This window comes from Schistocerca gregaria, chromosome X (assembly GCF_023897955.1).
Source record: "Schistocerca gregaria isolate iqSchGreg1 chromosome X, iqSchGreg1.2, whole genome shotgun sequence".
Classification (NCBI taxonomy): Eukaryota; Metazoa; Arthropoda; class Insecta; order Orthoptera; family Acrididae; genus Schistocerca; species Schistocerca gregaria.
This window is the reverse complement of record NC_064931.1, coordinates 649,134,584-649,154,529: the sequence shown is the minus strand read 5'-3', so window position 1 is coordinate 649,154,529 and position 19,946 is coordinate 649,134,584. Positions and strand designations below refer to the sequence as shown.

Sequence of the window (19,946 nt, the reverse complement as noted above, 5' to 3'; positions counted from 1 at the left end):
ACTTGAAAGATCTAGGCATGATATGGCTTTCAAAGATGTTTTATAATTACATTACTACTGTTGCTGAATAATTTTCATTTATAATTACTTTGGCCAGGTCATCATATTTAGAACTTTTGTAATCAGTATGTTTCATTGAACAATTACCTTAACTAAATAATTGACACAAATCAAAACTGAAAGAAACCAGAAAGTGTCACACATTCCTTAGGAATGGAAATCACTAGGAGGAATATCACTATTTATTTCATGGGCAAAGTTCTGCTGAAATCCATTCATAAGGTTATGGTAACTTGTCTTGAACATCCAGAGAATTTAATGTTTGTTATCTCTCTGACAGTAAGGAACCAGGTCAAATAATGCAAGAGGTAAAGGTAAGTACTCACCATACACGCTGAGAAAAAGAAATGGTGCACAATGAAGGAGTTATGGAAATTGACCACAAATTGATATTCATACAGGTATCAACAGAAAATGCAAAATTCTAAACTTTGGAAGCTGATGGATGAATGTGTGACACTGCAGTGCAATTTCACCACACAGCTGGGAAAGATAGTAAACAGTGACATGTCAATACCAGGGCATAAACTATTTCCAAATTTCATTCTCTGTGTACTCAGTTGCACATTAACTAGCCTCCCAGACACGTGTGTGAATGGTGTACACAGATGTGGGCATTTGAGAAAGGACATATAGTTAGGCTCAAAGGAGCCATTTCGAGTACTTGGTGAATCACTCAACATTTGAATAACAGATGTGGGCATTTGAGAAAGGACATATAGTTAGGCTCAAAGGAGCCATTTCGAGTACTTGGTGAATCACTCAACATTTGAATAGCACTGATGCCATTCTTTGATTATGTTGGCAGGAATGGGTGAACTATGGCCAAACACAGAGTCAAGAACAAAGCAATCAACCTAGAGAGATGGCAGAACGGGAGGACCAAGCAATCATCAGAGAGGCACTCAGAGCCCTGGGTTTGTCATTATCATTGATCTGACATGCAATTGATGCTTCAATAACCACAAAGACCATTAATAGGTGGCTCACAGAAAGGAGGCTGACCTTGTGGTGCCCCTTGCACTGAGTACTATTGACCTCTATACACCAACAAGCCTGTCTGCAATGGTATTAGGCACATTCAGCCTGGAATCTTGTTCACTAGAGTAGAATTGTCTTCAGTGATAAGTTCTGCTTTGAATTGAGCCCTGATCACCAGCAAAGACATGTCTGGAGGCACCCCAGATCATAGTGTGATACCAACCTGATTATCACCTACCATATGGTCTGGGGTTTAATTTTATTTCATAACAGGACTCCTTTGGTTGTCATTCGCAGCAACCTTACAGCACATTGGTATTTCAGTGATGTTCTACACTCCGTTTTGTTGCCTTGCATGGCAAGCCATCCTGGAATTACATTTCAACAAGGTAACGTCTGGCCACATGTGATGACAGTTTCTTCTGCTTGTCTTCATGCTTACCAAACCCTGTCTTGGCCAGCAATGTTGCCTCATCTCTCCCCAAACTGAGAATTTTTGGAGCATTATGGCCAGCCATGTTGCCTCATCTCTCCCCAAACTGAGAATTTTTGGAGCATTATGGGCAGGGCTCTCCAACCAGCCTGGGATTTTGACAATCTAATGCACCAATTGGACAGAACTTGGCATGATGTCGCTCTGGAGGACATCCAAAAACTCTATCAATGCCTAGCCTAATAACTACTTGCATAAGGGCCAGAAGTGGACCAATGAATCATTGACTTGCTCCATTTGTGAAACTCTTTATCTTGAATAAATCATCCAATTTTTTTCTGAACATTTATTCATTTGTTTGTCTGTACATGTAAATCACATCTACTGATTTCCACCTATTTGCTGCAATGGCCAATACGTCAAGTTGTGTCTTACAATAAACAATGCATTCCTTTGAGAGGGCAGTTCTCCATCTCTGTGCATTACAAGAATATGGAATGGCAACATACATTGTTAGTGGTAAATTCATCATTGGTACGAAATATTTTTGGTTTAGACCCCTTTTCTGTTTTTTGTGCCCAGGTGGTTCGCAGAGTACATTTAGTGTCTTGGGTACATTTAGTGTCTTAACTGCTCCACTTTCATGATTAAGGCTCCTTCTTGTGGTCATACAATTAGCTGTTTGAGAATGCCTTGGGTCATGCAGAAAACTTTGATGCATATGTCCTCCTGAAGTCTTCAATGATACCTGAACTTTGTCACCCATGCCCCATTTCTTTTGCCTTTCTTGAAAATGTCAAGGCCAAGTTGCAACATTGGCAGGATCTTGTTGTTGTTTCTTCTATTTCATTTAGTCAATGGGTCACCCCTCTGGTGGTGATTCAGAAGCCAGATTGTGCCATATGCCTTTGTGGTGATTTGAAACAGTCAGTCAGTGCTCATTGTGTCCTGGTTTTGTATCCAGTTCCACAGATGGAGAAGTTGTTGGTGAAGTTGTGGGCCAGTATTTTTTATGCATAAACTTGCATGATGGATACCTGTAGTTGCTGTTGGATACAACTTCTCAAAATTTCTTAGTGCTCAACATTATCATTGGGCTTTACCAATTTAATCACTTGCCTTTTCCTGTGATGACACACTGTCTAGTTTTCTTGCCACATACCAGCTGACATTGTTTAATGGGTGCAGTCTGGTGGAACATTTCCATGAGTGCCAGATGCAGGGTCTTTTGAATCTGTTGTGCCATAAGCAATATACGCCAGACCATCATGACTCAACCCTTTTGTGTCACAGGGCTGCCATTTGGGCCTGGTCTTTCTACCAACAGTAAAGATGACTTTCACGTATAGTGGCAGGCCACAAAGCTCAGCATTTGTTTGTAGTGGACATTTGTTAGGAGCAGTTGTGTTAGCAACCTGTTGGACCCTCACAACTGCCATCTCCATTCCAGCTAGATGATGGGGTCAATCACAGAATTGATCCAATGAGGTGTTCCCAATTATGACAGCAACTAGGGCCCTGGTGGAGATAGCTTTGGTGATTGCCAAGGTGGAGTTCATGGAATTTGATCTGGTGCCCCCTCCCCCCATTCTCTAGTGCTGAGTCCTCACCCCCACCAATGCTAGCAGATCAACTGTCACCCAGTCTCCAGAATGTTCCACCATATGGCAGAGGTAGCTGCATCTGCATTACCTCCAACAGTGGTTGATCCACTGCCACAGAGTCTTGCACCATCACCAATTTTATGACAGAGGTTGTGGCAGAAATAAGGCCATTTACACCTATATGTGGCCTTTTCAGAGGGGGAGTGGTTTAGTGTACCTGTGGTTGGGCATCAAGATAGATGTGAATGAGTTGGTATGGATACTGCAGCATTACAGAACAGAATGCTGTCATGGAAGGCACACAGGAAGTGTAGCTTTGGCACACCCGCTGACTTAGGAGTTTACCTTCCACTGGTGGTAGGCCTTGCCCAACAGTTCTTACATTGATTTCAGCTACCTCAGACCTGGCCTTTGCCTCACACCGTTCTTTGTTTCCAGGTGCTAGTGTCAGTTGTTTGTGCTGGTCACATTTGTGTTTATCCTTAGACTCTTCTCAATGCAGTGTTCAGACTCTCTGCTCCCCCATAGACTGACTCTCACATTCAGTTATGTTCCCTCTTCCAGCATTCAGCTCTGCGGCTTTGCTGTTGAGCCAGTGTCAGCTCATATAGTTACATTCATGCTGACAATGATGGTTTGTGGTATTTTTGTACCTTGTGTGGAAATAAAAGAAGTGAAATGGGATCACACAATAAAAACATCAACCATGAAGTCTAATATCAGAGGTGACAGAGAAATCACAAAGCAGAGCAGGATCAAAAAAGGAACACACACAAGCAGCAACAGCAGATGAGTAGCAACACAGAAACCATTACAAAGGTAATCTATATTCACAGCTGAAGAAGGAAGAACATCTGCAGTGGAAATTGCAACAACATGTGCAACAGACAAAAGGAATGTAAGTGCTTTAAGGAGTAAAGATAACAATTCAGTGAATAATATAGATGCTGAGTTGTTGAAAGGCATGTAAACAAGACAGATCTTTTCTAGCTTTTGGTCAATTTTTTTTCAGAGCTACAGAGTACATGCGCAACGCCCCCCCCCCCCCCCATCCCCGCCCCCGTGCCCCCCCCCCCCCCCGCCCCCGTGCCCCCCCCCCCCCACACACACACAGGTTATGTTGAGTGGAGTTGCAAGTGGAGAAAGCTGGCAGGGAATGGTAGGGGTGCTCTGAAGATGCACTGGACAGGAATGTGGCACCAATGAGCTTGTTCTGGCCGCAGACGTGGGGAGTTGTGTCCAGCACACAGTAACATCGAGGAATAGTTTGGAAAGGTTAGAAAGATTGGAGGAAGAAGGAGACTGAGTGGAAGAGGGCGTGTGAATGCAGGATTAGTGAAGTTAAAGCCTTGGGGCAAGGGTAGAGTTTGGTGTCGGGCAGGGATTAGCAAAGATGGAGGACTTTTGATGACTTGGTGCTTATACACTTTGTGAGTTGCTACCTTTACTCCTTGAATTATGTACAACCCACCAGGACTTTCTTTTATCAGGTAGCAGGAATATATGGGAATACAGGCTTCCCTTTGGGGTGCTGCAAAAGCTACAAATCTAGAAAGTGAGTCCACTCAGTAGACTGCCTTTCTTACCGTGGTATAAGGATAAAGAGGTTATACCACAGTTTGCTTACTTACGACATCCCATCAACATTATGTGAACAAAACAAATACCACAGTGTGTTATTTCAGCCCTTGTGTAGCAACAAACCCATGTTGCAAGGCTAGAACTGGAAAAAATCATACAAACTTCACTCACTTGCCACTTGCATCTTGCATCCAGTCTCTCACCCTGCAAGTAGGAGTAGGTACGACCACCGTACTCTGTAAGTGGAAAGCTACTATGAAGCAATGCAACCAGTTCCACTGACATCTGAGGATTTGCCTGCAGAATATCAACACTAGTGATTTGAGGACTATCATCAATTTTACCATGAAGGCAATGAATGGGGCAGTAACATCCATGAAGTCAAAAGGTCTGAATTTTGCACCTGTTCGAAGAACATTTCCTAAATCATCAGCAGCATTGAGCAAGCAATTTGGGGGCTCCCCACTGATAATGCAGTGCAGAAGAGATGAGTAGTGAGACCAGCAGATCCTTGACAATGCCAAAATGCTAAATAACGATCTCTTTGTGGCAGAACGCAAGGCTGTATACAACGATATAGTCATCTTGGTAGCTGACAAAGGCAACACAACAGCGCTGTTATGGTCATATGACTGTTAGCAGAAGATTATGATGCTGCTACAGGATCTGGTATACAAGCAAGTGAAGAAGGATCCTACACCAGCTATGAAAGGAAGACCATCTGACTCCTCAACAACTCAGTTCTGGACAAGGATATGATCAGAATGCAGTACCCTACAACACCGGTACCACTAGGACTTGACGGGCTCCTGAAAATAAACAAACAAAGAGTTCCACTATGTCCTCTTCCTCCACCTCCTCCTTCACCACCTCTGTAATGAGTCTCTATGTTCGCCAGTGTACAGTGAATCAGTGTCAATGACTGCCTCAGTGTAGTGGCTTGGATTTGTGATTTAAGAAGTTTGGCACTGCACATTCATGTCTAAAAGAAAACATGGCTCATTTTTATTTATTGTCATTCAAATTTTAGCATTAGGATGGATAAGGAGTGTGGCTGCTGTGAGCAAATGTAGAAGGAGCTGGGTGCAGTTTATAAACAGATGAAAACTGTTTGCAGTCTGCAAGCTGCTCTCGAGGGGTTTTCTGGCTGAGAAACTGCTGCATTGCATAGGACGTCTCGACTGTCACTTGAGGCTTCTTCCAGCATACTCAGTGCATAGGCACCACGCTTACTTCAGGGTACCCGGCTGGTTGTAATATGTTAGCAGCATTCAAGGTATAGAGTGAATGTGGGGACTGGCCATCTGGCTTACTCCGTTCACCCTATAAGCGTACAAGTGGCCACTCCTTCAGCAGAGCCTGAGCAGGCTCACCCAGGGGAAGGGTTTGCTAATTGTTAGGAACTGCAATGTTGGTTGCATTATGGAGCCCCTTAAAGACATAGCATCCAGGGCTAGAAAGAATTCCAATGTAGACTTAATATGACTGCCAGGGGGCCTCCTCCAACATGTGCAGAAGGCTCTGTCTGTAGCTATCAAGGATGCAGGCTGCATAAATCTGTAAGCTGTGGTTCATGTCAGCATCAATGATGAATGTTGCTTAATTTCTGAGGTCATCCTCATTTCCTACAGTCACTAGGCAGAAGTGATGAAGACTGCTAGCCTTGCTTGCAGGATGCAAGCAGTGCTTATTATTTGCAGTACTGTACCCAGGATTGATCATGCCCCTCTGGTTTGAAGCTGAGTAAGGAGTCTCAACCAGAGGCTCCATCAACTCTAATAACAGATTTTTGGTCCCATGTTATGGGGTAGAGTATTGATACTTTCCCCTTTATATGTCAAGGGTGCAATACACAGAGGAAAAAGTAGCACAGTACATCTGTAGTGGACTTTTTTTTGGGTGTGCAAGAGTTTGATGTCCTCCAATCAGACCATTTACAAAGTAAAGACACTTCAAATGTCAAGATTTCAACAGAAAATTGATGAAGAATTGGAAACAAAGTCACTGAATTTACTACTGTCCAGGGAAGCTGTTGTGCTCAAATTATTGTCATAACCGAGAGCTGGATAAAATCCAAGCTAGAAAGCTCAGAAGTACTTAAAGAGATATGAAATGTACGAGGGTTATCCAGAAAGTAAGTTCCGATCAGTTGCTAAATGGAAACCACAGTGAAAATCAGAAACATTTTATGTGCAAGAGTTAGCTACACTTTCCAGGTACTTCTCTTCATAATCGCCGCTCCAACTTAGACATTTGTCGGAACGTTATAGCAAATTTCCAACACCATTGTTATAGAAGGCAGCCGCCTGTGCTTTCGGATAATTCTCTACACTGGTCTGTAGTGCAGAGCCTGCGCCCAAGTGTTGTCTTCGTATCCAGCGTTTCATGTGAACAGAGATGATACTCAGGATGAGCCAATTAGGGCTGTGTTGTGGGTGAACAAACACTTCCCATCAAAAAGGCTGCAGGAGTGTCTTCACTGCCCCTGCAGAGTGCAGCTGAGAATTGCCATGGAGAAAGAAGTTCGTGGCAGCTATGTTAGTTGGACTGCATTCATTAAGGCGAAGCCTCTTAGTGGGCCCTCCTACTTGGCAGGAGACATCGTTGTTCTATGCACCTTTACTCGCTCACAGTGCGCTTACAACTTAAAAGAGCGTCTTCATGCGATCAATGGTCAGACTAGAGACACTACCCAACACATCTGTGCAAAGCTTCATTGGGTTTTCACTCTGGCTCCAGTTCGCGACCGATCGAAACTTACTTTCTGGACAACCCTCATATATCAGAAAGCCAGATGAGTCATCATTCATCACAGTCAACAAAAAATATGTTTATCAAGGTCAAAAGTGAGTCTGACTCCAAAGTTATCTTGATGTCAGGAAATGGGCTAGTTAAACTTAAATTAATCATTAGATTCTTTTACCAGCCACCCAATTTTGCTGTAACAGTTGTAAAATCATTCAAAGAAAGTCTATGACATGTATTGCAAAAGTACCCAGATCATAAAATATTATTTGGAGGCAACATTAACCTACCAAGTATTGATTTGGGTATCTATGGATTCACTGCAGGTGGTACAGTCCTATGAAGTGGTTCTGAACACTTTCTCCAAAAACTGTACTGCACAATTAGTTCATCAACCCACATGCAGCAGAAATATTTTAGACCTCATAATTACGAACAGGCCTGACCTTATCAACAATGACAGTACAGGGGCAAAGGTTACTGGTTACAATGCCATCATAGCAGCTTGCTTTAAATGTAGAAAAATGCATGTTAGTTAGTTAGTTAGTTATATTACTTGTTCCATGGATCATGAACACGATTCTTTCGTAATGATGTGGAATGTGTCAAAGTACAAAAGATTCATTTATCCCAAATAATCTTTGTTAGTCTTATCTACGGTACAATTGTTAATACTTACTGTATTTCTTTAGCCTATTTCTAAAAATTCATCTATGGAGTAGAAGGAGTTGTCATTCAGGAATTCCCTTAACTTACTTTTGAATGCCGATTGGTTGTCTGTCAGACTTTTGATATTGTTTGGCAAGTGACCAAAAATCTTTGTGGCAGTATAATTCAGCCCCTTTTGTGCCAATGTCAAATTCAATGAACGGTAGTGAAGGTCACCCTGTCTCCTAGTATTGTAGCTGTGGACTGTGCTATTAATTCTGAAGTGATCTGGGTTACTAACAACAAATTTCATTAGGCTGTATATATATTTTGAAGCTACTGGCAATATCCCTAATTCTTTAAATAATTGTCTACAAGATGATCTTGGATGAGCCCCAGATATTATTCTGATAACACGTTTTTGTGCAATAAATACGTTCTTTCTTAGTGATGAATTGTCCCAAAAGATGATTCCGTAAGAAAGCAACGAATGAAAATATGCATGGTAAGCTAACTTACTGATGTGCTTGTCTCCAAAATTTGCAATGACACTAATAGCATAGGTAGCTGAGCTCAATCGTTTCAGTAGATTGTCAATGTGTGTCTTCCAGTTTAAATTCTGATCAATACAGACACCCAGAAATTTTGAACAATCTGCTTTAGCTAAAGATTTTCCCCCATTAATGCAGATGAGTAGGAAAAACAATCCTGTAGAGTTCAGATACAGTATTAGTTGTGTGTTGGCTGACACAGTCACATAGGTTAAATATCCAGGCATAATGTTGCAAAGAAACATGAAATCAAATTGCGCATATGGCCAATTGTAGGAAGGTGAATGGTTGACCTCAGTTTTTTGGAAGCATTCTAAGAAAGTGCAGCTCATATATAAAGAATACTATGTGTGGAACACTCGTGTGACCCATTCTTGAGTACAGGTTGAACACTTGGGATCCCTGCCAGAGAATATTCAGATGTATGCTGATAGGTTTACTACTGGCAGCTTCACTCAGCACACAAATACTACAGAAATGCTCAATGAACTAAATTGGGAATCCCCGGTGGAAAGAAGATTTACTTTTTGCAAAACATTATTGATGACATTTAGAGAACTGGTATCTTCTAAAAATTGCTGAATAATTCTACTGCCACCAACATACGTCTCATGTAAGAACCATAAAGTCAAGATAAGAGAAATCAGGGACATAAGGAAGCATATGCCACTAACATTATCTCCTGTAAGGATCAGAAAGTCAAGGTATGAGAAATCAGGGTCACAAGGAAGCATATACATAGTGTTTTTCCTTCACTCCATTTGCAAGAAGAATAGGAAAGGAAAGGACCGGGACCAGTACAAGGTACCCTCTGCCGCACACCATACAGGGCTTTCAAAGTATGTATGTGGATGCAGACAGCCACAACAGTTAGTTAAGTTAATAAATCTACCAAGAAGCCAAGAAAGGGCAGATAAACAGTTGCTAGCATCCAACTTGGAGAATGAACAGACATGATATACTCCCAATGTGGTGGACATAAAGGAATTATGGGCAAAGTTTAAACCAGTTGTAAATCATGCTCTGGGGAAATGCATGTCTAGTAAGGACAGTAGAGGCTCACCATGGTTTAACAACAAAATTTGGAAAATGCTGAGAAAACATTGATCATTGCACTCTCAGTTCAAAAAATATGCAGAAATGTCAACAAACAAAAGCTAGTTGAAATTTGATTGTGTATAAAAATATCAATGCGCAAAGCATGCAAGAATTTTTGACACCATACATCAGCAAAATATCTTGCTGAGAACCCTTGGGAATTCTGTTCCTACATAAAATCACTGAGCACATTATGACCAGTCTGATGTGGCAATGGGAAAGATGAAAGTTGAAGTTTAAATTTTGCATTTAATACAACACTATCACAGGAGGATTGTATATTCATACCATTATCTGGCTGCAATACAAACTCCTGTATGAAGGACATAGCTGAAATGCAACTGAAAGAGTTGAAAACAAACAAATTGCTAGGTCCAGATGGATTCCCAATTCGGTTTCACAGAGTACTCTTCAGCACTGTCACCTTAATTCACTTGCTTTTATTGTGAATCTCTCATCCATTGCAAGGTTACCACATACAAGAACAGTGAAAGAACAGACCCATAAAATTACAGACCTATGCTCCTAACATCAGTTTGCTGTAGAATTCTTGAGCATATTATAACTTGGACCTGTAGTAAATTTCCTTAAGAGAGCAAAGCTTCTCTCTACAGCATGTATTTAGAGAGCATTGCTCATGTGAAACTCCACTTGCCCTTTTGTCACACAACATCTGGCGAACTGCAGATGAAGAACAACAGGGAGATTCCATATTCCTTGATTTTCAAAAAGCATTTGACAAAGTGTCACACTGCAAACCGTTAATGAAGGTATGAGTATACTGAACAAATTTTCAAACAATGGAAAATCCAGGATGGAATGTAACAATACCAGAGAAGGAAAGTTGCCACTCACCATATAGCGGAGATGCTGAGTTGCGATAGGCACCATAAAAAGATTCACACAATTAAAGCTTTAGGCCACTAAGGCCTTTGTGAGCAGTAGACACACATACACACACGCACAGATACACTCACATTAACACACACACACACACACACACACACACACACACACACACATAAACGCAACTTGCACACACACCTGCAGTGTCAGAAATTTTCAGATATATAAGTAGTGCAAAGGCTTTTTAAGTAACTGAACCCAGTAGGTTGTCCTGGATGGCAAGTGTCCACCAGAGACAAGGATATTGTCAGGTGTGCCCCAGGGAAGTGTGACAGAACAGCTCCTCCTTTTTATACACATAAAAAAATCTGATGGATAGGGTGAGCAGCACTCTGCAACTATTTGCTGATACTGATGAAGTGTATGGGAAAGTGCTGTCATTCTGTGAATGTAGGAGGATACAGAATGGCTTAGATAGAACTTCTATTTGTTGTGATGAATGGTAGTGTGGTCTAAATGTGGAAAAATGTAACTTAATGCACATCTTCAGGAAAAAAAATCCTGTAAAGTTTGAAAGCAGTGTTAGTAGTGTGCTACTTGACACAGTTAAGTTGATTAAGATTTGAGGTGTAACATTGCAAAGTGGTATAAAATGGAATTAGCAAGTAAGGATGATAGTAGTGAAGGCAAATGGTCGACTTTCATTTATTGGGAGAATTTTAAGAAAGTGTGATTCATCTGTAAAGGAGTCAGCATACACTGAGGTGACAAAAGCCACGGGATAGTGATACACACATGTACATATGGTAGTAGTATTGTGTACATAAGGTATAAAAGGGCAGTGCATTGGCAAAGCTGTCATTTGTACTCAGGTGATTCGTGTGAAAAGGTTTCCGACGTGATTATGGCCGCAGCGCACTAATTAACAGACTTTGAATACAGAATGGCAGTTGGAGTTAGATGAATGGGACATTCCATCAAAAATCATTAGGGAATTCAATATTCTGCGATCAACAGTATCAAGAGTGCACCAAGAATACTAAATTTCAGGCATTACCTCTCACCACAGACAACACGGGCTGACAGCCTTCAATTAATCACCAAGAGCAGCGGTGTTTGCGTAGAGTTGTCAGTGCTAACAGACAAGTAACCTTGCGTGAAATATCAATAGAAGTTGACTTGGGACATACAACGAACATAGGGCAGTCTGGTGACATTCGGCCTTAATGGGCCAAGGCAGAAGATGACACATGCGGGTGCTTTTCCTAACAGCATGACATCACAATGAGTCATGTTCATGGACTTCATTTTTATGGATGAAAATGCACCATGTCACTGGACCACAACTGTTTATGATCAGTTTGAAGAACATTCTGGATAGTTTGAGCAAATGAGCCATAATTGCATGACATTAATCCCATTGAACTTCTATGGGACATAATCAAGAGGTCAGCTCATGCACTTTTGCAATAATGGACAACTATAGAACCAGCATGGCTCAATATTTCTGCACAGGCTTTCAACTCAACTTGTTAAGTCCATGCCGCATCAAGTTGTCTGCACCACACTGTGTGAAAGGAGGTCCAACATGATATTAAGAAGTTTCCCATGAATTTTGTCACCTCAGCATATAGAATATTAGTGCTACCCATTCTAGAGTACTGCTTGAGTGTTTGGAATCCCCACCTGGTCAGATTAAAGGAAGACATCACAGCAATTCAGAAGAATGCTCCTAGATTTGTTACTGGTAAATTTGATCAACAAGCTACAGAAATTCTTCATGAACTCAAATGTAAATCACGGGAAGATGAAGACGTTCCTTCTCTGAAACACTGTTGAGAAAGTTTAGAGAACCAGTATTGCCAACATACTGCAGCATGATTTTAATGTCACCAACATATATTTCACATTAGGGCTATGAAGAACAGATAACAGAAATCAAGTCTCATACAGAAACAAATAAACAGTTATTTTCCCCTCTTTCCATTTGCAAGTGGAACAGGAAGAAGTATGACTAGCAGTGGTACAAGGTACCCTCTGCCATGCACTGTAGGGATGTGTGGCAAGCTTGCTCTTGCTATTTACACACATTAATGGTCTGACAGACATTGTGAGCAGCAATCTACAGTCTTGCAGAGTATGTATGTATGTATATATATATACATGCAGATGTAGCAGTAGTGATATTTTTCCCGGTGATCTTATATATGCTGTTAAGAACTGATGCAAAAGATAGTAAAGAATCACCATTGAATCTCATTATTGTCTACATTTTCAAAAATTTAAAATCTACTGTTGCTTTTTACTGAAAAAACATATAATGCACACTTTTTGGTTTTGTAAAAAGGCCATATTCACCTTGAAATATGATATATTAAAATCAGTAAACAAAACGTTATTACCATTGTCAATTTTATGTGCCTCATCTAGGGCTTTTGTATCTTCGATACCTTTCCACACCAAACTGACTACTCTCTATGGAATATGGTTCATGTAATACAAATAAAGTATGAGTCCCATAATATCTCAACTTACGTATATCAACTTCCTCTTCAAGTACTGCTTTTGGTTTGAAGAGTTCCTTGAAATGTGGTTTACAGTAAAGCTGGCCTTCATGACTGCTGTAAGTATCCACTCTAAAACACACAAAATTAAAAATTATTTCAAAGATGACAAACATTCCAGTATTAATCAATGACATTTTGTTATGAATAACTAAATAATGAAATCTGTCTACTGTCTTTTCAAGAGCCTATGTAAATTTTGTAGCACAGATTCATCATGACGACTTCAGTTGGTTATCAAACATTGAGTATCTATGTATTTTGCTGTTGTATCTGACATCACAATGAAATAACTTATATACATTTTTATACTAGTGTATCACTGTATCATTTATTATGGATTGGTCTTAGACCTATTCTGTCCAACACAGTCTCACTCTTACAACTTTACATTCCCCCTGAGACCTGTAGTTCATTATGAGTACTGATAATCCGACATTTTTCCTCTGTCTCATATGTCCTAACCATCTCTTTGTTATTATTATTATTAAATTAATAATCACGTTCCCTTCAGAAAACTTCATTCTCAGATGGTCTTTTGTGTGTCAGCAGCAGTAAGATTACCCAGATATGGATGATTTCACATATCCTGAACTTCCTTTGTCAGCCATTTTTATCAAATTTTAATTTATACAAAAAATTGATTTAGATATGATTATTTGCTTAACATGTTAAAATTCCATATATCTTCTGTGTCAATACATCCCTAAAAGTTGCCACTCGTGCCTTGATAATTTTATTACTGATATATATAAAAATGGTTTTGACTTAACAATACTTTGCATTGACCATCTGTCAAATAACAAAGGCATATGGATAAAATTAGTAGTCAAGAAAGTTAAGAAAGACTATATAATAATTCAATATGTTTGGCTAGTATATGATAATACATCGACAACTTCCTGCGGAAAATGAACATGCTAATCTGGAGTAAAGTAAGAAATTCTGTGGAAGGCTTCAACAGACTCATCTGTGCTCTGCCTGAAATTCTTAATGCTTTTGATTATATAAGGTTTTGCTCAATGCATTTGGAGAGTTGAAATTGGAAATTTCAGTCCACTTTGTCCAGCATGTCCCGATCTATGTTGACAATAACAGTGCACATATTGTTCTGCAGTTCATCCAGGATCCATGGATGATTGGTATACACCATGGATTTAAGATAGGCCCATAGGAGAAAGTCACAGGGGGCTAAATCTCATGAGTGTGCTGGTCACTGAAGAGTCTCCTCAAAGAGATGAGATGGTAGGGAAAGTGTTTGCAGAAGAGAGTCATCGATACTCATGCCATGTGAGCTCCGGAGCCATCTAGTTGGAACCAGACATGCCTCACATCCATTTCTTCAAGTTCAAGAAGAATAAATTCCTCAGTCATCTGGACACAATGCTTAGAAGTGACTGTAACTGCCCTATTGTTCTCTTTGAAAAACCAGAGGCCAATAATGCTAATTTTGGATAACACACATCTGTCACATTTTCTGTATGGAGGGGTAGCCTGAGAAGTTCTCGGGGAGTTCATGCCACTCCAGTATCACATGTTTTGTTAATTCATGAATCCAGACAAATGAAAGCATGACTTGTCATTGAAGAATATAAGAACATTACTAGGCAGGTTTTCGATCAAGGCTTCTAATGCATTTTTTCATGAAACAGAATCACATGGATTAAGAGCATGCATTACTGCCAGTTCTTTTGGGTGATATTTCAAGTCTTGATGAAGATTTCATCTTTCTGTGCAATCAGAAACTGCTAAAGCAGCTGCATGTTTACGTGCAAATCACTTTGGGAGTTCAGAATCACCAGCATTACTTTCTCGGTGTTTTCTGGTGTCCTGGTGGTACCTGATGACCTTGGTTTCTTTTTCTTCACACTACAGGCATCCATAAACATGTTCTCCCACACAACAATCAATTTTCAATCAGGAATGTGACATTCAGATACAACTTTCAACTGTTCGCTGAATGCACCTGGGTGGCTACAACTGAGTGGCCACTGAGAAAGAAAGAAGCTGCTCCATATCAGAAGTAACTTTACACCTATCACTGAAACTATGGTTTTAATACCACTCCCCCTTTCCCAAATTGTAAATGGGATGCTTTTTAGTGATTGTCCACCTGCCTAGCTGAATTGTAACTTTCTTGCCTACCATGCAGAGGGCCCATATTTAATACCCAGCAAGGTTGGAGATTTTCTTGCTCACAAACTGGGTGTTGTATTGTCCTCATCATCATCTCATCATCACCAACACGCAAGTTGCCCAATATGGCATCGCCTGAAATAGGACTTGCAACCCGGCAGCCGAACTTCCCCGTATAGAGCCTCCTGGCCATCAGTGCCACATGCTCATTTAATTCCATTTCATTTGTTGGTTATCACTTTCCAAACTGTCTTGTAAAAACATCTGCCATTCCCATATATAAAAAGAGTCAGAAATCTGATTATAATAATTATTTGAAGTCTCTGGTAAATATTTTTATCCAAAATAATTTAACATTATACATGCTGAAACACAAAATTTGTACAAATTTGTCAGATAATAATATCCTGATGCAGTACAGTTTTAGATCTCAACTGTCAACAGTTACAATTAACTGAGAGTGTTATTTCTTCTATGTAAACCTCTTTTGATTCAAAATTATCTGTTGAAGCCACAGTAGTTGAACTGCAAAAGGTGTTTTATACTGTAAACTATAAACATATTACTAGAGCAACTGTAGTGTTGTGGATTAGAGACATTGAACTGCCCTTATTAAGTTCTGCATCATTAATATGACACAAATTCTAAACTGCAACAAAGTCACACTTCTTGACTGTTACTCTAGGTGTTGCACAAGGTTCAGTGCTCTCTCAGCTGCTATTTATAATATCTTTACATAACCTGTCCAGTTGCATGCAATGTAAATTTGTGCTTTACTACTTCTGGAAGTTCTGGAATTGATGTAAAAAACTGAAGGTACAAAAGAAAGAACACCTCAAGTTATCTAATATATAGTTTGAAAGTAATAAGTTATCTGTCTAATATGAAAAGCAGTGAACATCACATTCAGGTTACCCATTGTTGGTACTTAATGCACATCTATTAAAATCCTTGGTTTATAACTGAAATTCTAAATTAACTTGGTACAGACATGCACTCAACCTATTTAAAAAGCTTCCACACGTTACATATCTGTTGATTACAATATACACATGACCCACAGAAAAGCTTAGTATTTATTTGTTTTTTTCTTTTACTTCCATGTAAAATACAGAATTTCTGTGGGGTATTTCTCTACAGACCAGAAAAAAATATTTGGCGGAAGAAGCCCATCAGATATATTTATGAGATTATATAAACTGACATATCATTACACCTTATTTCAAAGAATTAAAGAGTCCTATCTCCTTTATTTGGATTAAGTTGCCATAACAAGTATAACCTAAATTAGTCTGCACATGAACATAATATTAGCCAAAAACCAAAGGTAGATGTAGATACAACTTGACTTAAGAAACACATTGCACTAATCAATATGTAAAAATAAAACTGTTCAGTATATTGCCTCTATAAGCATGCAGTGCCTAGATTAATCCCATATAAAATAAAATCTGACAAAACTAATAGAAACAACATTTTAGTTGTATGAAGCTGAGAGCTGCTCAAAAGGTGATCTTTGTTAGTGAATAATTCATAATATTAAATGTATCATCTTTCTAAATATTTTTTTATTTGTCCTTTTATTGCATGCTTTGATGGATATAATATTTTATTAACTATGTTTTCCACCTTAACTATAAATCACATTGTAGAAACTGAGAAACTATTTTCACTGAAAGATTATTGAATATATAGTGTGTCCTTTTATCATGTATGTTTCACCATACAGTATGCATACCATACTGTATATACTTATGATTTCTAAATTGTCAAGCCTATTATGTATAACCTACTTTAAATTACTCATGACAACATTAAACACGTGTTCATACTTAAAGATCAATAAATAAATAAATAAACAAATTAAAAGATCTCTTTAGAGGCCAAGAAGTTCATGATAAACCCCCTTTTCATTACCATGACTACATTTACTACCTATTTAAACAGTTTTTATTCACATGAATTTTTATGTTAATTAAGCTACTGTGTAAAGTACAGCATAAAGTTGACTGTTATATTCCACATTTTTCAAATTTTATTTTCAGTCAGGTGTGTACTGTTAAAGTGTTTTTTGCATTTTTCCACGAATTATTTTCATTACTGAGTTTTCTCATCAATGCTTAATTCTGCAAGATTATTACTTCCATTCACAAGCTGTTACTTTTACATGGGCTACCAACTCTTTATCTTATAAATGCAGAAGTTGAAATAATTTGCCAAATCAGAGAATCATTTTAAGACTGTAGCAATAAGAACTGGTAAACAACCAACACCTGTCTGGAGAAAGTATGAAAGTGGTTCATGTACATTTGCAGTACCAAGCACGTAACAATCATGTAACATGATATGGTGTCTAAACTATTCTGCGAAGCCAGCTCCTTTGTTCAGAACTGACTTGCAGTGATACGAGAAAGAGAGTCTCAAACAACTGTGGCAGTGAGTCAAGTAATAAATAGGACTATGATACAAACAAATTCAGCTAGTGAAATCAGGATTGCTCCATCTTGTGTTTACACTATTGTTACTCACCCTGTAGGATACAACTGAGAGCATTAAAGTACTTTTCATTTTTGATATATTTGTCATAAACAACCTGCTTTCATCATTTCATATTTTCTCTTCTCTTTTCTCTCTGTTCAGTCAGTTTTGAAACTTGCAACATCTAGAAAGAGTGCACCAAATTACTCCAAACTTGGAAGATGTGGTGAATAGTGTACGATGAATAAGTGATTTATGTTGCAGAGAGATGATGAACAAGTGTCCGGCAATGTTCTCTGTTATGTGAGGAGGAAGGTTAAGTTTATGCTGAACTTAGTCACTGAAAAGCCACCATATAAAGTGAAAACATTAAACAAATGCCATTATGTCCCCTCAACATCGTTCGTTGGAATTTGAGTGAAAATGAATGGGGAAGAATAGCCAGTCAGGTGAAATTGGTGTGAATGCTTGCATTGGTATGCCAATTGTAGTGTTTAGTTTTGGATGAGTCCTGCTTCAACATGTTTTACAGTAGAGGCCACATACATTTTACATGCTACTGTGATGAACAGAGTTTGAAGTAAGTATTCTTGAGTGGCAAAATCACAAGGGTGAGAGTTTGGTGTAATATGATTTGCAATGCACATATTGACAGCAGTCTCATCAACAGTCACTACATTGGAAGGGTTGTAGAGCTCAAAGGGTCGACCGTATTTTGAGCAACTTCGCATACCATATTTCAGTGGGACAATGCTGAGTGCTATGTGGCATGTTATGTCCAATCCTTTTCCAAAAAATGATGAGTACCACTGTTTTCCTGTCCTGCATATTGGCTTGATACTCACCTCTCGAACACGTCCAGGACATAGTTGATTGGCAATATATTCCATCATAGTTCTTTTGCGCCAACTCTTAATGCCTTGTGGGCTCCAAAACAAATCACATGGAGAGAGATTTCCCAGCAACATATCCAAACCATCATTTATTCAATGTAAAGGGATGAAGGCTTTGCACAACATTTAATTCTCAAAGTACAGTTCTTCAAGATCTAATGACTTGTTTATTGCCATGTGTCTAATTTGTTGTAAAAAGTTAGTGACAGTCACATGGATCCTTTAACAAATGTTACTGAACACCATTTCTGGCAAAGGACACTGACAACTTGTCTGACAGTTGTAACAGCACTATTGGAGTTTAGGTTCATTTACCAGTGAAATTTGGCTGCATTAAGTACATAGACCACAACCCCCAGAAATTGTTGAAGGCAGAAAGAATCAGCTTCAAGCAGATACTGCTGTCCACAGTAAATAATCCTGTTGTGGGATGGTTGCTAGGTGTTAGGTGAATGATTATGATATGGAAGAGAAGATTATTTATTGAACGTGGATGAAAAATATCATCACTGTTGCAAAGAAGTGGTCTCCAAACTATATAAATGTACTACAACCAGAGATTGTAGAAGACACTTGACAGTATGACAATACTGGTACATAGTTCAATTAGCAAAAAGGAAAATGTCCACTACTCTTAAACAAGTTCTTCCAAGTCTTTGCTAGCAGGGCATACATGAATGAATGTTGGTGCATGATAAAATATGACAGTAACAATAACAACTGTAATTATAAGGTTATTATCCTTCTTAACATGTTACAATTTCTCTTTATTCTGAAAACTGTAGAGCTGTTAGTGCTGAAACATGTTGTATGTGAAGATTCTGGTCTTTCTGGTTATGTTTTGAAAAACTGCTCGCATGGAATATTATCACTCTCACTTCTGTGTTGAACATCTGATGTGTTTATTACTGGTCATCCAACAGTAAAAACAAACAAGCATTACCAACTGCATACTAACACAGAAGTCAATGCTACATGCTCATCCCTCACCTAAAAATACAGGCAAAAAGACAGGAAACAACATTGTGATGAGACTGGCTGATATGCCATGTGGTTCACTCTCTCTTGCATCTGTGGATTCCTTTCCTCCAACTCATCCTTGTTTGTTTACTTCATCATGTTGCTTTGGAAACACACATGTTCCTTAGAACTATTTTGTAACAATTTCACAGAGTGTACGCACAGAAAGCTTTTTTATGTGTTTTCATAATTTTTCCTAATTTCAGTAATGTATTGGGCATTGTGATCGCACCACTCACAACAGGTGATTCTGATTGTCTCAGGTGGGTTATAGTTTGAATAACATGCAATTCTAGGCACCAAATAAT

General features: G+C 39.0%; 1 protein-coding gene across 10 annotated transcripts in view; it reads right to left on the bottom strand.

Moving 5' to 3' along the window:
• Nucleotides 1-19,946, bottom strand: part of LOC126297573 (LIM domain and actin-binding protein 1) — a 194,643-nt gene that overhangs the window by 91,214 nt on the left and 83,483 nt on the right. For all 10 annotated transcript variants that reach the window (XM_049988534.1, XM_049988528.1, XM_049988531.1 and 7 more), the window contains exon 6: nucleotides 13,083-13,183. In XM_049988534.1, coding sequence (XP_049844491.1) covers nucleotides 13,083-13,183 — 101 coding nt within the window. The remainder of the gene's footprint in view (nucleotides 1-13,082; nucleotides 13,184-19,946) is intronic.